Source organism: Pseudophryne corroboree, chromosome 6 (genome assembly GCF_028390025.1).
Source record: "Pseudophryne corroboree isolate aPseCor3 chromosome 6, aPseCor3.hap2, whole genome shotgun sequence".
NCBI lineage: Eukaryota > Metazoa > Chordata > Amphibia > Anura > Myobatrachidae > Pseudophryne > Pseudophryne corroboree.
Window position 1 is genome coordinate 434,291,345 of NC_086449.1, and position 20,763 is coordinate 434,312,107.

Sequence of the window (20,763 nt, forward strand, 5' to 3'; positions counted from 1 at the left end):
TTAGGATGGTGGGAACGTGAGGTCGTGTTCACAGAAGACAATGAAAAGTACACGCAATTTATTATAGTCTGGCTTAGGTATATTGATGATGTCTTGATGATTTGGAATAATACGGAGGTATTGTTGAGAGAATTTATTAGACATCTCAATAACAACCAGTTGAACCAGAGACTAACATCGGATATCAGTAAGGATTCGATCACATTTTTGGACTTAAAAATCAACAGAAATGGAGAAGGAAAATTGACTACGGACCTATATAGAAAGATCACAGCAACAAATAGTGTTCTCCACAGAAATAGTAGTCATTTTCCACCAACAATTAAAAATCTACCGAAAGGTGAATTTTTGAGGTTACGCCGGAATTGTTCCAGTTTGGAAACCTTTAAGAGCAGGAGCAAAGAGTTGGGTATGCGCCTAAGAGAAAGGGGATATAGCAACAGAAGTATAAAAAAGGCAATTTATATAACATCCAAAATCCCAAGAGAAGAGTTAATCTTCCCCAAAAATAAAGTTAAACCCAGTACAACAAATCAGATTAGATTTGTAGGCGACTTCTGCCATGAATGGCAAGAGATAGTGAACATCACACAACATCATTGGCCAGTTTTACATACTGATAGAGACCTGAGTAAAAAACTTGCCTTAAAACCAGCCATGAGCTGGAGGAGGTCTCAAAATTTGAGAGACATTCTGGTAGATAGCCATTTTGAAAGAACATCGAGAAAAACACCTACAATCAATGGGTCCTTCCCATGTGGAAACTGTAAGGCATGCCAATATATGGCCAAGACTAAATATACCTATGACAGGCAAGGGAATAAGGTGGAAATTAGATCTTTCATCAATTGTAATGCCATGGGAGTAATATACTGCTTACAATGTGAGTGTGGAATGAAATATGTTGGAATGACATCAAGAGCACTTAAGCAGAGAGTCTTGGAACATATTGGCAACATAAGGAACATCACCTCCGACCTAAACAAGATGAAAAAACTTTCCCCTGTAGCAAGACATATGTACAGTAAACATGGAGATTGTAGCAAGAATCTGAAGGTCTTTGGTTTGGAAAAAATTCATCTGGGAATTAGGGGAGGAAATCTTAATAGGACTCTTCTTCAGCAGGAGAGCAAATGGATATTCAGACTGGGAACTCTAAGTCCGGATGGGCTTAATGAGAGTCAAAATTTTGGAGCATTTCTTTGAATGTACATTTACCTGCCTTCTATATTCCATCCCTTTTCCTTCTTCTTTTTCCCCCCTTTTTTTCCCCCTCTCTTTTTTCCCCCTTTCTTTCTCTTTACCTTTATCTTTCCCTTCTTCTCCTTCTTTCCTTTCTTTTCTTCTCTTCTCTTCTTTTCTTTTCTTTCTTTCTTTCCCGACGTTCTCCATGCTCATGTTCTCTTGATGATAATTATTATTTTCATATGCATGTGGATGCATGTGCATATGTATGTAGGTTGTTGTGCACATAGAAATATTAATTTCATTTTTCATTTTTTATTCTTATATATATATATATATATACTTTTTCTGTGCATTATGCGCATATATATCCTTTTTGCATATCTCTATGTATACTTACCTACCAAGTAATATCTTTAACATTATATAGGTGATCATCCAGTAGGCTGATAAAGCTTAATATATGTATGAATGATGTTAATATATAGAACAATGAATTTTGATTTGGTCTACATTTATTGATATCATCCTTGTGTGCACGCATTGCAGATAAGGATGATGTCAGTATATCAACTTAAAAGTGCAATTTTGGATACGACCTACATTTAAAGGGGGTGTCCAAGAATAGAGATTTTTGTGTTTATTTGTTTATTTATTTGTTTATTATTCTATCATATTATTTTATTGTTTTATTTTCATCTCATTGTTGTAGAACTGTCCCTTTGGTCTTTTACTACAGTTATTTTGCCACACTATAGACCTCTTCATATTCCAATCTACGTTCTATTTTGCTGCTTGGGCAAAGTAGCATATCTACATTTATAGGAATTATAAAACATGGACGGGAGTTTAAACTACGTATCCCATAATGCAGCCTGGCTAATTCACATTGCAGCAGACCGTATGTTTGCTGTGATTAGTTAATTGAGCTACACCTATTCAGGTAAATAGGACGACCAGCAGGTAAAGCTTCACTACCCCTGACGAAGCCGCCCAGGTGAAACGTGCACGTCGGTTTAGCGGCGCACGTGGATGTCACCCAACTGCCTCTGCTGTCTCTTTACACTGACCCGGCAATAGCGATGAGCCGCACGCCGCCCGCAGCGGTCCCAGATGGTAAAACATCTGACTGGGACTTGGTACTCTGAGGTGAGCCGTATATATGCCAATACTAGTTGCGGTGAGCCGTGCGCCGGGATCAGTGTTTATATGCACTATCACCCGACTAAGACGTCTTCTGTCTAAGATATTTTGAGGTGAGCTGCATATTTGTTGTTACAAGCTGCAGTGAGCCGCACATCGGGACAGCATTTGTTTTATACTGTTACCCGTTTAAAACTTATCTAATTAAAGGTGGGCTGCACGCTACTAACAACAGTCCCCTATACTGCTTGGCAACACGGACTTTGTGATATGTGATTTATGATGAGCCACACACTATCAGCAGCAGAGAAAGATTGATAAGAATAGACAGCAGATAAGTAACATTGTTTACTTTAATTAAATATCTACCAGCAAGAATTGGCACATTAATCTAGGTATTTTATTTCCCAACTGCATAATGTGAATTAATTAGACAAATAAGGTGGTTATAATCTCCTATTGTATATGTGCTGTTTGGGTGACATCCATATACATGATGCCGTTTTTGCAAACATGATGCAATTTTGTTATTAAGTGCAAATATAATGCAAATCCGTTTATATTGGACGTACCTTTGATATTATCACTATGCTTGTACTGAATATATCACATAAATTGTGTTTCTAATTGATTAACCCACATCCTATTGGGAATATTTACCCTCTATTCAATTATTTTGAAATGAAAATTATATGGGCAGGTGAAACAGATATTGGGTTAATCGATATGTATCGGGATTTGCAGTGAATACACTCATAAGAATAGATTTTTATTATTTGTATCATTCAAAACAAATTTTCTTCTCTTTTTATCTTCTTATTATTTCGGTGCTCTCTCATCGGTTTAACTCATTTATTGAGATAACGACAGCAGAAGCACACTATTTTCATATTGCAAAAACACCTAAAAGGACTCTCTCATCCTCAATTCGATGTCTATAGACAAGATTGGGGACAGTAGACATCCTGGTTGTTACTGCATATGAAAGCTGTATTTCATAGAAATTATTGCATTCGACAGTTATGTTATATTTAGGCATTAAAGCAATTTTGCTTCTTTTTCTTCTGAGTGTTTTTTCATAAATGCCACACAATTTATTGTGAATGTACACAACAAATTGATACTTCAAGTAAACGTTGTATTTGAAACTAATGAAGGGCTTATAAATAGTCAGCATTACAGGTATCAAATACTGGCTAGGGACCTCTCTCCTGCACTCTCATTAACTTTGCCCTAGATTGGGCAGATAAAGTTAACAGCAGATACAGGTCTTGGGAGTGGTGCATATGCTCCAGTTGGTTCTCTCATTGGAGATTCGATGCTTTTCAAGCAGATCTCCAAAAGCAGAAACCAGGCATCTAGTCACCTATTCCTCCCCATCTTCCTTCTAAATCTTTTTTTCTCTCTCCTACTTTCCCTCTCCCAAATGTATGTTTTTTGTATTAAATTTCTACTTAAGTTCAATTATATATTGGACATACACTACCAATTGACCTTAAAACCTCGGCCACAGTGTGTACTCTAAAAAGGTGTACTGTGGTGTTGGTTGTGTTTTGTGATTTTTGTTTTTGTAGTTTATAGTCATACTAAAGGAGTATTATATTATCAACTGGGGATGGTTATACTTATATAATAAGAAATACGACATACGGAGATAAGCTTAGAGGCTCAGCCAGTTATACCACAAAATATCCTTATGGAATAAATGTTTTATGTTGTATGTTAATGTGAGTCCAATTTCAATAAAAGTTACGTTTTAGATTACTAATATGAGTGCCCCATAAAAAGGAGTTGTCTTTCCTTCTTATATATCAGTCGATTTGTTCTCCACAACTCAAGGGAGCACCGCCGGGTGTTTACTAATTTGATGAGTCAAAATTATATTTTCCCTATAAGCAAAGGGTAATATTAAATCTATAATAATTTCTTTGTATTCCGGTTTTTATATATAATATACCATCAGATAGGTAGCTCAGTGCGCTATTTCCCCCACAACAAATCCAGTCTCGCTTGAAAGTTACTGGGTTGAACCCCAGTTTTCTGGGGGGGCAGCACGAGTAACATTGATATAAGCCTTCGCTTAGGCTTCTGTTAAATAAGTCAGATTACTTCCTCTTTTCGATTTTGGGCTTAGACTTTTTCATACGCATTTTTGTATACTATTAGATCATTATTAATCTTTACCTATATGGTTTATGAACTATTAATCTCTACCTGCAAGGCTTATGATTGGAATTTAATTAATGAGTAAGAGCTATAATAAGTTCCCTGAGATCATAAGCATTCGTATACTACAAAAATGAGTACATTTAGCTTGAAGAATGAACTGGTCAACAAACGGAGGACAAATGAAGACTACAGCAATATCTTTCCCAATACAATCTCCGACATTGCGGGGCAAACTAGTTGGGAAAAAGACTTTATTAGCCTCAAAAAATTGTTACAAAAGCAGAAGAGAACAACATGGGACCAAACGACAATCGAACAATATATAAAACACAAAATTTCTCCTAGAGGACTTAGACCAAGGATCTTTCCAACCTTTGAACTGGCTACACCCACTTTAAAATCTGAGTGGGAACAAACATTACATAAATGCTCTACAGAACTCCTTCATATTTTACTTAAACATGACCTTTTAATCCTGGGAGAGATTGATAAGGAAATTGATGCCCTAGGTAAGAATTTGGAAGCATGGGAAAAAGACATACATTTCCAGCAATGTTTTGAGAAAAATAAAAAGGATCTTGAGAGCTATGAACAAATGATAATGGACAGAAAAAAGAACAAATTCATCAGGGATAAGAGGGACTATGCTACAGGTAACATCTTTAAATGGAAAAAGCCATACCCAAAGGAACATCAAAAGGCAGGTAGTTACCAATACTCTTCATCTGAAGCAGATTCCTCTGGTACAGAGGAGTATCCAGAGCGTTATCAGAAAACAGGAACCCCCTATTCCCAGATGAATGCTTCAGAAGCGCATTTTTTAGAATTTCCAAGGACGGAAAGGGGTCGATACAAAAAACAAGGAGGAGGACGAGGAGAAGTAAAAAGAAGAGGAAGAAATCAAGACAACTGGGGAACACCACTCCCACAGAGACAATCCCCGAGATTTAGGAAATAACTCCCAATAGTGTATGTGACTCTCTCCAAGTCATAAATTTGACTGATAGAATTTTAACTGAAGATCATAAGTCAGTCCTGAGTAAAGGACTTTCCTTCTCCCCTGTCTCCAGAATGAATAGATTTAAATGGGAAAAGGACCTTAATCTGTTCTGTAGAAAGCTTTTACTTATTAAGTTCCATGAACAGAGAAAGAATTTAGATCAGGAGATGCTACCTCCGGTAACAAGGGAAGAAGACTTTTGTGAATGGACTGACTTGGAATTGAGGGCACTGTCAGACTTGGAGGAATTATCTGTTCCTGTGGACCAGATACTGGTGGATGATGCCCAGGAAGGTAGTAAAAGTCGCCCGACTTGTACAAGGAAATCGACCTTTTATCCACAAGAGACTTTATGCCCAGCCGTCAAGATCTTCAGAGAAATGGTATCCAAGGATCTGGATAATTTGGAATTGTCACTTAAAACAAGACCTCATTTGGGAGATAATCTTACTAGAAGAGAGAAGGAAGCCCTAAGGGACATACGAACTTGGGATGATACGATTGTAAAACAATCTGACAAGGGAGGAAATGTAGTTCTCTGGTCCAAGGATAAATATACTAAAGAGGCCTTGAGACAGCTACAGGATACCTCATGCTACACGCGTCTTACTTTTAATCCCACGGATAACTATCTCTACTTCTACAAGAGAATGATTGAAAGAGCATTGAAAGAAGGCACGATTACCAAACAAGAACATACCTTCTTAACAGTTGAAAACCCAAAAGTTCCAACGTTTTATATGCTTCCGAAGATCCATAAGAACAGGGACCTTCCATCAGGTCGACCCATAGTCTCTGGAATAGGCGGACTGAGTGAACAAGCAAGTGTCTTTTTGGATCTCCATCTAAGAGAACACGTGGTAAGTCTACCATCCTATGTTCAGGATACATCGGATGTCCTACGTAAGATACAAGGCATTAAGGTGGAACAGGGACATCTTTTGGTTTCCCTTGATCTAGAGTCGTTGTATACGAGCATCAACCATCAGGACGGTTTGGCAGCAGTACAATATTTTCTGGAGATGAAGGATACTGTGGACTTCAATACCTTTCTAATTGACTTGCTGAGATTCGTCCTTACAAAAAACTACTTTACCTTTGCGGATGCCTTTTATTTACAAACTCGTGGAACTGCGATGGGTGCGGCCTGTGCACCCACGTATGCGAACATTTATTTAGGATGGTGGGAACGTGAGGTCGTGTTCACAGAAGACAATGAAAAGTACACGCAATTTATTATAGTCTGGCTTAGGTATATTGATGATGTCTTGATGATTTGGAATAATCCGGAGGTATTGTTGAGAGAATTTATTAGACATCTCAATAACAACCAGTTGAACCAGAGACTAACATCGGATATCAGTAAGGATTCGATCACATTTTTGGACTTAAAAATCAACAGAAATGGAGAAGGAAAATTGACTACGGACCTATATAGAAAGATCACAGCAACAAATAGTGTTCTCCACAGAAATAGTAGTCATTTTCCACCAACAATTAAAAATCTACCGAAAGGTGAATTTTTGAGGTTACGCCGGAATTGTTCCAGTTTGGAAACCTTTAAGAGCAGGAGCAAAGAGTTGGGTATGCGCCTAAGAGAAAGGGGATATAGCAACAGAAGTATAAAAAAGGCAATTTATATAACATCCAAAATCCCAAGAGAAGAGTTAATCTTCCCCAAAAATAAAGTTAAACCCAGTACAACAAATCAGATTAGATTTGTAGGCGACTTCTGCCATGAATGGCAAGAGATAGTGAACATCACACAACATCATTGGCCAGTTTTACATACTGATAGAGACCTGAGTAAAAAACTTGCCTTAAAACCAGCCATGAGCTGGAGGAGGTCTCAAAATTTGAGAGACATTCTGGTAGATAGCCATTTTGAAAGAACATCGAGAAAAACACCTACAATCAATGGGTCCTTCCCATGTGGAAACTGTAAGGCATGCCAATATATGGCCAAGACTAAATATACCTATGACAGGCAAGGGAATAAGGTGGAAATTAGATCTTTCATCAATTGTAATGCCATGGGAGTAATATACTGCTTACAATGTGAGTGTGGAATGAAATATGTTGGAATGACATCAAGAGCACTTAAGCAGAGAGTCTTGGAACATATTGGCAACATAAGGAACATCACCTCCGACCTAAACAAGATGAAAAAACTTTCCCCTGTAGCAAGACATATGTACAGTAAACATGGAGATTGTAGCAAGAATCTGAAGGTCTTTGGTTTGGAAAAAATTCATCTGGGAATTAGGGGAGGAAATCTTAATAGGACTCTTCTTCAGCAGGAGAGCAAATGGATATTCAGACTGGGAACTCTAAGTCCGGATGGGCTTAATGAGAGTCAAAATTTTGGAGCATTTCTTTGAATGTACATTTACCTGCCTTCTATATTCCATCCCTTTTCCTTCTTCTTTTTCCCCCCTTTTTTTCCCCCTCTCTTTTTTCCCCCTTTCTTTCTCTTTACCTTTATCTTTCCCTTCTTCTCCTTCTTTCCTTTCTTTTCTTCTCTTCTCTTCTTTTCTTTTCTTTCTTTCTTTCCCGACGTTCTCCATGCTCATGTTCTCTTGATGATAATTATTATTTTCATATGCATGTGGATGCATGTGCATATGTATGTAGGTTGTTGTGCACATAGAAATATTAATTTCATTTTTCATTTTTTATTCTTATATATATATATATATATACTTTTTCTGTGCATTATGCGCATATATATCCTTTTTGCATATCTCTATGTATACTTACCTACCAAGTAATATCTTTAACATTATATAGGTGATCATCCAGTAGGCTGATAAAGCTTAATATATGTATGAATGATGTTAATATATAGAACAATGAATTTTGATTTGGTCTACATTTATTGATATCATCCTTGTGTGCACGCATTGCAGATAAGGATGATGTCAGTATATCAACTTAAAAGTGCAATTTTGGATACGACCTACATTTAAAGGGGGTGTCCAAGAATAGAGATTTTTGTGTTTATTTGTTTATTTATTTGTTTATTATTTTATCATATTATTTTATTGTTTTATTTTCATCTCATTGTTGTAGAACTGTCCCTTTGGTCTTTTACTACAGTTATTTTGCCACACTATAGACCTCTTCATATTCCAATCTACGTTCTATTTTGCTGCTTGGGCAAAGTAGCATATCTACATTTATAGGAATTATAAAACATGGACGGGAGTTTAAACTACGTATCCCATAATGCAGCCTGGCTAATTCACATTGCAGCAGACCGTATGTTTGCTGTGATTAGTTAATTGAGCTACACCTATTCAGGTAAATAGGACGACCAGCAGGTAAAGCTTCACTACCCCTGACGAAGCCGCCCAGGTGAAACGTGCACGTCGGTTTAGCGGCGCACGTGGATGTCACCCAACTGCCTCTGCTGTCTCTTTACACTGACCCGGCAATAGCGATGAGCCGCACGCCGCCCGCAGCGGTCCCAGACGGTAAAACATCTGACTGGGACTTGGTACTCTGAGGTGAGCCGTATATATGCCAATACTAGTTGCGGTGAGCCGTGCGCCGGGATCAGTGTTTATATGCACTATCACCCGACTAAGACGTCTTCTGTCTAAGATATTTTGAGGTGAGCTGCATATTTGTTGTTACAAGCTGCAGTGAGCCGCACATCGGGACAGCATTTGTTTTATACTGTTACCCGTTTAAAACTTATCTAATTAAAGGTGGGCTGCACGCTACTAACAACAGTCCCCTATACTGCTTGGCAACACGGACTTTGTGATATGTGATTTATGATGAGCCACACACTATCAGCAGCAGGGAAAGATTGATAAGAATAGACAGCAGATAAGTAACATTGTTTACTTTAATTAAATATCTACCAGCAAGAATTGGCACATTAATCTAGGTATTTTATTTCCCAACTGCATAATGTGAATTAATTAGACAAATAAGGTGGTTATAATCTCCTATTGTATATGTGCTGTTTGGGTGACATCCATATACATGATGCCGTTTTTGCAAACATGATGCAATTTTGTTATTAAGTGCAAATATAATGCAAATCCGTTTATATTGGACGTACCTTTGATATTATCACTATGCTTGTACTGAATATATCACATAAATTGTGTTTCTAATTGATTAACCCACATCCTATTGGGAATATTTACCCTCTATTCAATTATTTTGAAATGAAAATTATATGGGAAGGTGAAACAGATATTGGGTTAATCGATATATATCGGGATTTGCAGTGAATACACTCATAAGAATAGATTTTTATTATTTGTATCATTCAAAACAAATTTTCTTCTCTTTTTATCTTCTTATTATTTCGGTGCTCTCTCATCGGTTTAACTCATTTATTGAGATAACGACAGCAGAAGCACACTATTTTCATATTGCAAAAACACCTAAAAGGACTCTCTCATCCTCAATTCGATGTCTATAGACAAGATTGGGGACAGTAGACATCCTGGTTGTTACTGCATATGAAAGCTGTATTTCATAGAAATTATTGCATTCGACAGTTATGTTATATTTAGGCATTAAAGCAATTTTGCTTCTTTTTCTTCTGAGTGTTTTTTCATAAATGCCACACAATTTATTGTGAATGTACACAACAAATTGATACTTCAAGTAAACGTTGTATTTGAAACTAATGAAGGGCTTATAAATAGTCAGCATTACAGGTATCAAATACTGGCTAGGGACCTCTCTCCTGCACTCTCATTAACTTTGCCCTAGATTGGGCAGATAAAGTTAACAGCAGATACAGGTCTTGGGAGTGGTGCATATGCTCCAGTTGGTTCTCTCATTGGAGATTCGATGCTTTTCAAGCAGATCTCCAAAAGCAGAAACCAGGCATCTAGTCACCTATTCCTCCCCATCTTCCTTCTAAATCTTTTTTTCTCTCTCCTACTTTCCCTCTCCCAAATGTATGTTTTTTGTATTAAATTTCTACTTAAGTTCAATTATATATTGGACATACACTACCAATTGACCTTAAAACCTCGGCCACAGTGTGTACTCTAAAAAGGTGTACTGTGGTGTTGGTTGTGTTTTGTGATTTTTGTTTTTGTAGTTTATAGTCATACTAAAGGAGTATTATATTATCAACTGGGGATGGTTATACTTATATAATAAGAAATACGACATACGGAGATAAGCTTAGAGGCTCAGCCAGTTATACCACAAAATATCCTTATGGAATAAATGTTTTATGTTGTATGTTAATGTGAGTCCAATTTCAATAAAAGTTACGTTTTAGATTACTAATATGAGTGCCCCATAAAAAGGAGTTGTCTTTCCTTCTTATATATCAGTCGATTTGTTCTCCACAACTCAAGGGAGCACCGCCGGGTGTTTACTAATTTGATGAGTCAAAATTATATTTTCCCTATAAGCAAAGGGTAATATTAAATCTATAATAATTTCTTTGTATTCCGGTTTTTATATATAATATACCATCAGATAGGTAGCTCAGTGCGCTATTTCCCCCACAACAAATCCAGTCTCGTATATATATATATATATAGTAATAATAATAACAAATCGAAATGTTTTAGGAACATTTTAACTCTAGCAAAGTAACTGATGTCAGCATCCGGGGTCTTACCGGTACGCTGGGGATGCGGGGCTGGCTTTGCAGGCGGCTTGTGGGCAGCGGAGGAGGGCTGCCGTGCCGGGTCCGTGGGCAGTGGTAGTGGCTGTGAGGGGGTCCGCTCGTGGCAGCGGGACACCGCTGCAGCGGGTCTCTCCTTGCCAGGGCGGTTGCTAGGAGACCAGGGTCAGTGCACTGTGTGGCCTTACAGGGAGGTCTGCATTACTGGGCGCCGCCATGTTGGAGACCAAAGTTTGGGACATAGCTTTGGCTTCCTTTCCTTTCCAGCCAATCCAGGGAGAGTTCTTCTTATAAAAGGGGGCTGGTTTATGACAGGGAGGCCAGTGCTTCAAGTTACAACCCTGTTGTAGGTGCTTTAGCCCTGTGCTCCCAGGATTCCTGCCGTATTCTGGTTACTCCTAACCCTGCTTAGCCGGTTCTCAGGTGCTGCTGCAGCCCTGCCGTTCCTAACCTACTGCTGCCTGTGGAAGCGCTCCTTGAAAACCCGGTCCAGTAAGACCCTTTGGGCACGGACAGCTCCGGTCTTTCTGCCTCGTCTTTCAAGCCACAGTCCGCAGATCTTTGTCTCCAGCCACGTCTCTGAACCACCGTCCACAGTTCCGCAGTTCATTATCTACAGCCTCGTCTTTCAAGTCACAGTCCACAGTTCTTTGTCTACAGCCACGTCTTTTACCACCGTCCACAGTTCCGCAGTTCATTATCTACAGCCTCGTCTTTCAAATCACAGTCCACAGTTCTTTGTCTACAACTACGTCTTTAAGTCATCGTTCACAAGCCACAGTTCTCTACCTCAGCCTCATTCTCAAGAACTACAACTCACTGACTCTTAGCTCCACCTGCCTTCTTCATTGCCCCTTGTCCCATGAGAAGGAACTATATCCAACCCCCTTGTCTTATTCATCCGCAGACAACTACTTCCTTGGGCAAGTCTCAGCTGCCGGATCCTCAAACCTTGCTAGACGTGACAACTGAACCATGTAAGATGGCAAGCATTTGCATAAATAGGTCTTGAAATACACGTGAATAACCTGCTTTTTAGCTGGATACAGAGACAGTTTAAACAGGGCTGTCTTAACAGCAGTGTAGGCCTCCAGCGGTAGGGTTGGGGGGTGCTATCAGTGGCAGCTTTGATGTCCTGCAGGTGGTAGGGGGTGTTCTGTCTTCCACTCAGCATGTAGGACCTAGAGCAGTAATTTCTGCTAATTACTCCTTTACTGCACAGATGGTGGGAGATGGGGCAAGAGTGAGAACACTATACTGTAGAAGGGTGTATTGGGCTGAATGAAGGGGCCCTAGTACATGACTTCCAGGGTGGTAGGGGGTGTTTAATATGAGGGGAGGGGTGGATAGTGGAGTGGGCTTAATATTCAGCATTTTCCAGTGGGAGGGCAGCTTGCTTGATTGCACATATCTCCAGTTCCTGGAAATAGATTTCTTGGCTTTCAATGTGATTAAACACTAGAGAGTCCCACCTTTTATTAGGTACTGGGAACTTGGGGACTTGGAGTTCAGGTGCCAGAGCAATCCACCGCTGAAAATATAAAACTGCATAGCAGGCAAGTGGAGCTGGAGCAGGGACCAGCTGCTGGAAGGCTGATATCTCTTGTTCTGGGCAAGCTGCCAGTATCCACTAAAAGGCGAGAGTCCCAGCATTTGGAATATACCCTCAGCAAATCTCTAAGTCAGACAGAACTTTTAACAGAAGAGCAATTAACAGGCTCAGAAGGGGACCGCTTCTTTGAAGTCGGATATCTCCAGTTCCCCAGGGCCAATTTTCCAAATTCTGGTACCCCTGGCAAAAGGAGACCCTCAGCTATAAGCCTAGGGCCTGTATACTCCTGGGACCCTTGGGCAACTGCCCATTGAGCCCATATGAAAAGACAACCCTGAGTATAAAAGTTTAACACTTATAAACAGGGGAGAAGCTAAGATATGGTTGACTGGGCTTTTGTCCCAGGCACCGGATATGGCAGATGGTATGACTGGGGAAAGGCATGATGAATTGACTCTTCTGATCACTATCTGGTTTCATCTTGACAGAGCTTATGCTTATGTAAAGTACATATGTGAATAAGTGTTTACCAACTGAGAAGGTGTAAAAGTAAAGCACTAGTTAATCAAGGACCAACCTTTGTTGTATCACCAGAGTGTGGGAGGATAAGGTTGCATTAAATAAAACAATTATTTTTTTTAACAGTTATGATAAAAACCAGGAGAAAGCAATATTCCAGACACCAAGGACAGGGGGCTTTCAGGGGAAGATGGTTGTCATCAGTGTGGATTCAAAAGGAGTAGGAGAGAAGACTCACATTTTACCTATTTTGTGAGTTGTGTGAAATGTGCTGGAAAAAAGCCAGACTGAACAAGGGTTAAGCAGCGAGTTACAGGTTAAAAAAAAATTCAGTAATTTTAACGAAAATCAGAGTATAAGAAATGGCTGGTAGCTCAGGAATAGGCCAACATTCCAATTCTTGTGAAAAGTTGAGTGTTGAATAATGTGGTAGGGCTCTGTGGTAGAGTGAGTGCGTAGTAGGATACATGGACTTGGACTGTGTGAATAGGTTGTGAGGCTGTTAATAAAGTAAAACATGATTTGCTTGAAGCCTTAATATCCACTATTTTAAATAAATAAATAAATAAATCTAAACATATATTTGTGAGGGAAAGCCTTGTTCAACTAATAGCCTGATAAAGCTGAGGATGAAGTAGGTAGGTGCAGGATGGTATATGTGTAATGTTTGCTCTTTTGGGCTTTTTGAAAGGTTCTGGTAAGGTAAGCATGCCAAGACTGTAGTTGGTTGGTGCCAGCATAGTGTGATACGAGAAACTTATTCCAAGTAGATGAAAGTGTTGTACAGTATAATGAGACCACTTGGGTAGATTAGTAGAGAATAAATTACAGACGCAACGGTATCATTAGAGACATTCTGTGGAGGTTTCTATGTATCTATGTAGACAGACTTTTTTAAGTGGAGATGTGGAATGAATGTTATCCTTGGTAGGTGCTACATTTGCCTCCATTCTGTATAAATCAGTAAACTGCTATATTGAGTAGGATTTCCTTTGTGTGTTAGAGCTTCTTAACAACAATAGTAAGGGTTACTAAGGGTAATCATCTGATCCCAGGGGGTAAATGTAATTTGGTTTGAGTTGCCGGAGGCCCGTGATTTCGTCCAAGAATGACCGTATTTTTAAAGCGGCAATCATTTACAGGGCAAAGCCAGGACCCTATTACATTTGGAAGCAGTCAGGATCCCGGCTGTCGGGGAACCCATCATTCAGAATACCGACACCGGGTTCCTGACACCAATCTGAATGCCGACACTGGCATCCAGAAAGGGAGCAAGATCCCAGCACCGGGATCCCGAACCAGGACACACCGCACTGCTGCATAAGTAAGCCGCAGAGGGGTGGGGGATTTTAGGTTTAGGCTGCGGTGGGGAGAGGGTTAGGCTGTGTCCCAGAGGGTTAAGGTTACACTGCGGGGAGGGGGGGTTAGGGTTAGGCTCCCCCCTCGGAGGGTTAGGGTGCAGGGTGGGAGGGTTGAGATTAGGCTGGGGGGGTTAGGTTTAGACACCTCCGGAGGGTGGTTAGGGTTAGGCACAAAGAGGGGAGGTTAGGGTTAGGCTGCGGCCATGGGCGGATTTAGGGGAGAGGGCACTCCTAGGCACAACAGTAACGGCCACCCCCCCCCCCCCTCTCACACACACACACACCTGCATAATTTTAATATTTTTATTGATTGGTTATAAGATCTAATTTGATAATGTCCAATTTAATAGAATAATTAAAAAAGACACTATTTTCTTTAAATTATTATTATTACTACTACTATTATTATTATTATTATTATATACACATACTGTATTTACTAAATAGGACAGTTTAAAGGGGCAGTATGTGCATGTCCTACCCATTTGCACTCCATTCAAGATGACATATGGTTCAGTACAGTTGAAATATTTTGCTGTTACTGGTACTTTTTGGGTTGACAGTAGCAGCACAAGCATCCAAGTGCCGCCCCCAAACAGGTGCTGCCCCTAGGCACGTGCCTCACATGCCTAATGGGAAATTTGCTACTGGTTGCGGCCAGCAAGGGTTAGGGTTAGGGGGGTGGGGAGAGGGTAGAACACCCTTCACTCCCCCCTGTCAGTTTTTCTAAGTTCGGTATCCCAGTGTCGGTATTTCGACCGCCAGGATACCACACATCTCATACTGATCCCATTACATTTATCCCCAAGACTGTAAATAGTCTAATTATGTTTTGTAAGTGTTTATAAATATAAAACTTTTTAATCCATTCACCTGGTGAGTAAATGCATAAACTTTAAAGTGCAAATTATCATAGACATATTTTCCATTTATTGTATACAAATTAAAGATTCTGTCATAGGATACGGTACAAAAAAAAATAAAATAAATGTAGCAGATTGTTTGCTAACAAAGAATTTCCCGTGGATGTTCACAGAAGGGGTTACGTGGTATATATACAATCAGCAGATATGTTGAGTCTTACCTTTGGAAGTGGCTCCAGAAGAAATCCAAGGGCTAATGTTACTATTAAGACAATTCCACCTGATAATATACCAGCAATCTGTAATAATAAATACAAAGCTGCACATTACTATGAAAGGGCTTCACTGTGACCAACTTACCTATGTGATTTACCAGAAACTAGAAATTGCCCTTATAGGCACACATGTAATCGGATTGACATACATGGCAAACATTTATTTACACACTGTTCATCCATTTCTAAGTATACTGGGCACACATTTACTGGGACAAACACACTGGGTAGACATTTACAGACACACACACACACACACAACACACACACACACACACACACACACACACACACACACACACACACACAACACACACACACACACACCCACCCACACAAAATGGCCCTTTGTATTGTATGGCAGTCACTAGGTTGTTGTTAACTGTATGGTATGGTAGTCACTAAGGTATTTGTATGGTGATCACTTGGATGTTCTCTTATTGCATAGCGGTCACTAGGAAGCTGGTTACGGGTAACCAGAGGTAATTTCTTTCACACTGCTAAGGAAACTTTATTTTAACCCTAACTTCTTTTGTATTGTCTCCACCTACAGTTGGTTTGATCCTGTCTACATGAGGCAATTTTCATTATTTCTTGTAGCGTGGCAGCGCCACTTATGTTCACAATCCCTCTCTGGGTCCAGCATCCCCAACAATACTGGCTTGGATTGGTTAGAGTTACCATGCCAGTCATTGCAGATGTTTGCATGAAAGAGCCATAGTTGGATATTAACAAAATTATCTCAGTAACTGTAGGTGTCAGAGATCCCAGTCTGTAATCCCCAACTTCTGTTTTTATTACTCCTTCTCCAGTTTCAACTGTAGCCTACGCTTATTTTATACAAATTCATAATTTTTACTTTACCTATAAAATATAGTTGTACTTATTTTTAAAATATGATCACTTGATTAATAAACTCTTGCTTTTGCCTATTATTTTGTCATCAACTTTAATGTTTATGAATATTTCTTATCTGCTTCTCAAATATTGTATTTTTTTTTTTAAAAGCTCACATTTCCAAACAGTAAGTATTTTTCCAGATTTCAGATTGCAAAAAGTTCATACCTGGGTTTTGCCTCCAGAGCTTTCTTGTACTGATGACCTTGCTAAGGATGTGCTTGCCACAAATCCTTTGAATGCACCACATACTATGTTACACAGTCCAAATGCTATTAATTCCTGTAACACAGAATACTTATGTTTTTGACCAAAAGTAAATTGTAACAAACCTGAATAACCCCCAATGTTCCTTTGCCTCCAAAACCACAAATCTCCCAATTACTCTGATCTCATAGTGGTCCATAATAGGAGGAGCGACTTCTAGGTCCTCACTCTTAACTCATGTAAAAGGACACTCCTAAAATGTTTTATAGGTGGTGTTTGGTACCAACCAGCCATCAAAGGATGTTTGACACAGATTCCCCTCAGTGTTGGAGTGGCTGCAGTGAACTACACTCCTACTAGTACATTTGGGGGATCTGACATGACATTGTTGTTTTTGGGAGAACATGGCTACTCTTATTTATATTGTCACCCTAACAGCCATTTCTAAAAGCCCAAGTCCTTCTTTTTTGCATGAACACTGAAGACCTGGTAAATTTGGAAAACTAAATAACCTAATTAATATAATGAAAAAGTAATAAACGCATGCATTTTTTTACTGCTGATTCCATGTTGACAATTGTGCAATCTGTAATGCACTTTTATTTCTGTCAATTTAAAACAATTTGAAAACAAAAGGATAATCTGCACCACATGATACCTTTGTTATGTAATCAATCTTTTTATATACTGTATATAGGATTTCAGGGGTTTAAAGTATGTCAAGTTATTATAACAAAAGTAGAATGTATATAAAAAAGTAAAAGAAAAACAATCTAGGTTCAAAATAATTGTAAAAATGCCAAAATATACCTAAATATATTTACCTGGTTGCCGTCAATGGTATAATTATGCTTCACTGCATAAACTTGTGCCACAGAGAAAGCCACAGCAAATCCAACAATAGCAGTAGAGATAGAATTGGATATGCTTGCTTGGAAAACAGCCAAACTTGGAGCAACAGGATGTTGAAAGCTGTTCAAAATAATAATAATGATAATCATCATCATCATCATCATCATCATTTTTGGTATAAGCACTTGCAATCTCGGATATACTAATCATAAAAAATTACAATGAGATATAATAAGCTACCAGCAATATGAAATTAACACAATTGATGAACCATAAACTGTTTGCATAATACTGTATGTATACACAGGATGTAATGCCTGATCTAAGCCCCCTGGGATGGATGTCATAATACTGTATTTTCTAGATGAAGCTCTGGTGAGAAGGGCTCTGTCTCCTACTGTTTCCTTTATATAATTATATTATTTGACGATTGTAATTATGTATTTATATGCAGATGTTAATATGTACACTTGACTATAACTTTCTAGTGTACCTATGTAATCTTGATACCTGCTTTGTTCTTAATTTTTAGTGGTATGCAATCCTTATGCAGCTAAATATGATAAAAGATGATGATGTTAATAATAATAATAATAATAATAATAATAATGCTAAAAATAAATAATAGTAATACTCCACCTATAATCACTAATGTATGCAGGGCCATCTTTTCATATGAGCTCATTGGGCAGTTGTCCAAGGGCCCTGGAGTATAAGGGCACTAGTCTGATAGCTGAGGGTCTCCTTTTTCAAGTGGTCTCAGATTTTGAAAATCAGCCCTGTGCAACCGGTGATATCCAACTTCAAAGCAATGGTCCCCATCCAAGCTTGTTATTTGCTCTTCCCAGCCAGATATATCAGGTTCTGTCTGAGTTAGAGATTTTTTGATGGTGTACTCCAAAAGCTAGGACTCTTTCCTTTTGGTGGACACTGGCAGCTTGTCTCTACTATGCCCAGAACCTGATATATCATCTTTCAGTAATTGGCAGAAATGACTGCTCCATGTCCTAAATGCTAAGCGGAGGATAAGAAACCCCCTACCCCCTGTGGGACATCAAATCCACCGCTGATAGCACCCCCCACCCCCATTGCAGGACGATAGGTAGGGGCCACCCCAGTGCATTTCTTTTCCAGGGGCCTACACTGCTGTTAAGATGGCCCTGAATGTATGCATATTTTTTCTCTACAAACTGGCTGTATCTGATATTCTGTTTGTAAAATACCATGAAGTGGGTTTTTTGTAGTGTTCTGTGTTATAAATGTGTATTGTTATTTACAATTTCAGATTACTAACTAATTGTGGTCAGAGTTAAAAAACGGTATGCGATACGTTTCAAGATGCACAAATGTATTATATTTACAAACAAGGTATTGGCCAGAGAACTCTGTGCAAAGTTGCATGCGCTCAAAATACTTGGTGAAGCAGATAGACCAGTCCGAAGCAGTTATGTCTTGTATATAATGGAGCTGCAGCTTCCGGTGACCCAAAATGAATTTGGTCTTGTGGGAACATGAAGAAGTCACTGGGGGTCAGGTCTGGACTATAATGCAGATGACCAAGCACCTGAATGCATTCATGGGCCAGAAAATTCACCACTTTCCTGGACTTGTGTGCAGGTGCATTGTCATGATGGAGAAGGGCACTACAAGCGCAAGTTCTTGGACTCTGCCTGGAAACGGCTTCCAGCACTTGCGGCAGGCAGTGGTTGGTTTCATGACCATTCTTGGCTACAAAAATAGCCAACATCTGCTTAGCTACGCTACGCTCATGTCGGAAAACCTGTGGCATCATCGCTCCTCCAACTGTAGTCAATGGGGCCGACTTGTTTAGTCTCAGAATCGAAACCGTTCATCCAGGAATCATAACCACTGATGATATCCCATGCAGAGTTTGAGCGACTGCCATCAAACCTGGTCAAGCATATTGTGGCGCCAATTCCCCCGAGCCTCCTTCTGCTCTCGAGCCAGCTGATGGAGCATCCAGCATGCATAAACCTTGCTCAGGCCAAATTGTTTGTGGAATTTCAAGTGTATAGATCCTGATGAGATGTCTATCTTGTTCTCTAACTGGGCCACTGCCACTCTGGCATCCACCTCAGCTATCGCCCGCATGGCAGCAGCATTGTCCTCGGTGATGGCGGATACAGGTCAGCAGCAGTGCTTCTCGTCTTGTAGCATCTCCCATGCTGAAATTCTGCAACCCACTAAAACATAATGGTTCAGGACGGTGCTTCCTCTCTAAAAGCAGCTTGCAGTTGGTCAAAATTCTCCTGCTGTCTCAGATGACTCTTATAGTCATTGAAGGTCATGGCTTTCCAGTGACCTCTGTTGAGCTCCATAAAGAGTTTGTGAAATAAGTGAACATGCTAACTTCTCGGATATATGGTTCTGTGACATTTCAAAATAACTTTAGTCAGAGATTACAGTTCACAACCAGACAGTCAGATTGTGTCTACAGTGATGCTAAAAATTAGAAAAGATCCGGGCTTCTTGAAGTAGCCTGGCCAGGGCCGGCCTGAACATTATGCTCGGTACAAGGCTAAGTAAGGTACCATTAGTTAGAATGGTGCGGACTGGCTTAGAATGGGGGGGCAAGGGTCCAGGTAATTTCCAGGTGCCCTACCCCCCGCTTCATGACTCTGCCCCTTTCTGTGACAGTTGGGGCTTGATGGGCTGCAACCACAATCATATAGGTGCTGAATTAACTTGCCCCCAGGTCGTCCAGCGGGGTCACATGACTGCTGTATTGATTGGGCTGGCCACTACTGACAGGATGTCTCAGCTTCCTCATCTGGTTAAAACCTCGCCCCTTTTCCTCCTTGAGTCTCATCCCCTTTCCTTCATCTAGCCTGTGTCTTTCCTAATCAATCCCCTAGTTCCTTGCCTGCCAGCTCCTGGGTGTATCCTTCAGGGTCCTCCTCCTTTGGATCTCTGCAGTGTGCAGAGAGTGAGACCAGGCATCTTATTTCATGGTGAGGTAAGTGCATGGAGAGAGTAATGGGTGGATTAATGAGATCTGAGGGTGTGGGTGGATTACTGTTATTGTCATCTGTAGGTGTGTATGTTAATTTAAATGGGGGGTTTGTATTATTAACTATGAAGGTATATAATATTTACGCTGGT

At 39.7% G+C, this 20,763-nt stretch overlaps 1 protein-coding gene across 1 annotated transcript in view; it reads right to left on the reverse strand.

Annotated features, from left to right (window-relative positions):
* LOC134934585 (chloride anion exchanger-like) overlaps window positions 1–20,763 on the reverse strand; it is a 158,913-nt gene that overhangs the window by 51,044 nt on the left and 87,106 nt on the right. The window contains exons 9-11 of the mRNA XM_063929991.1: window positions 17,613–17,760; window positions 16,750–16,863; window positions 15,631–15,708 (exon numbers count right to left, since the gene is read on the reverse strand). Of these exons, the coding sequence (XP_063786061.1) occupies window positions 15,631–15,708; window positions 16,750–16,863; window positions 17,613–17,760 (340 nt within the window). The remainder of the gene's footprint in view (window positions 1–15,630; window positions 15,709–16,749; window positions 16,864–17,612; window positions 17,761–20,763) is intronic.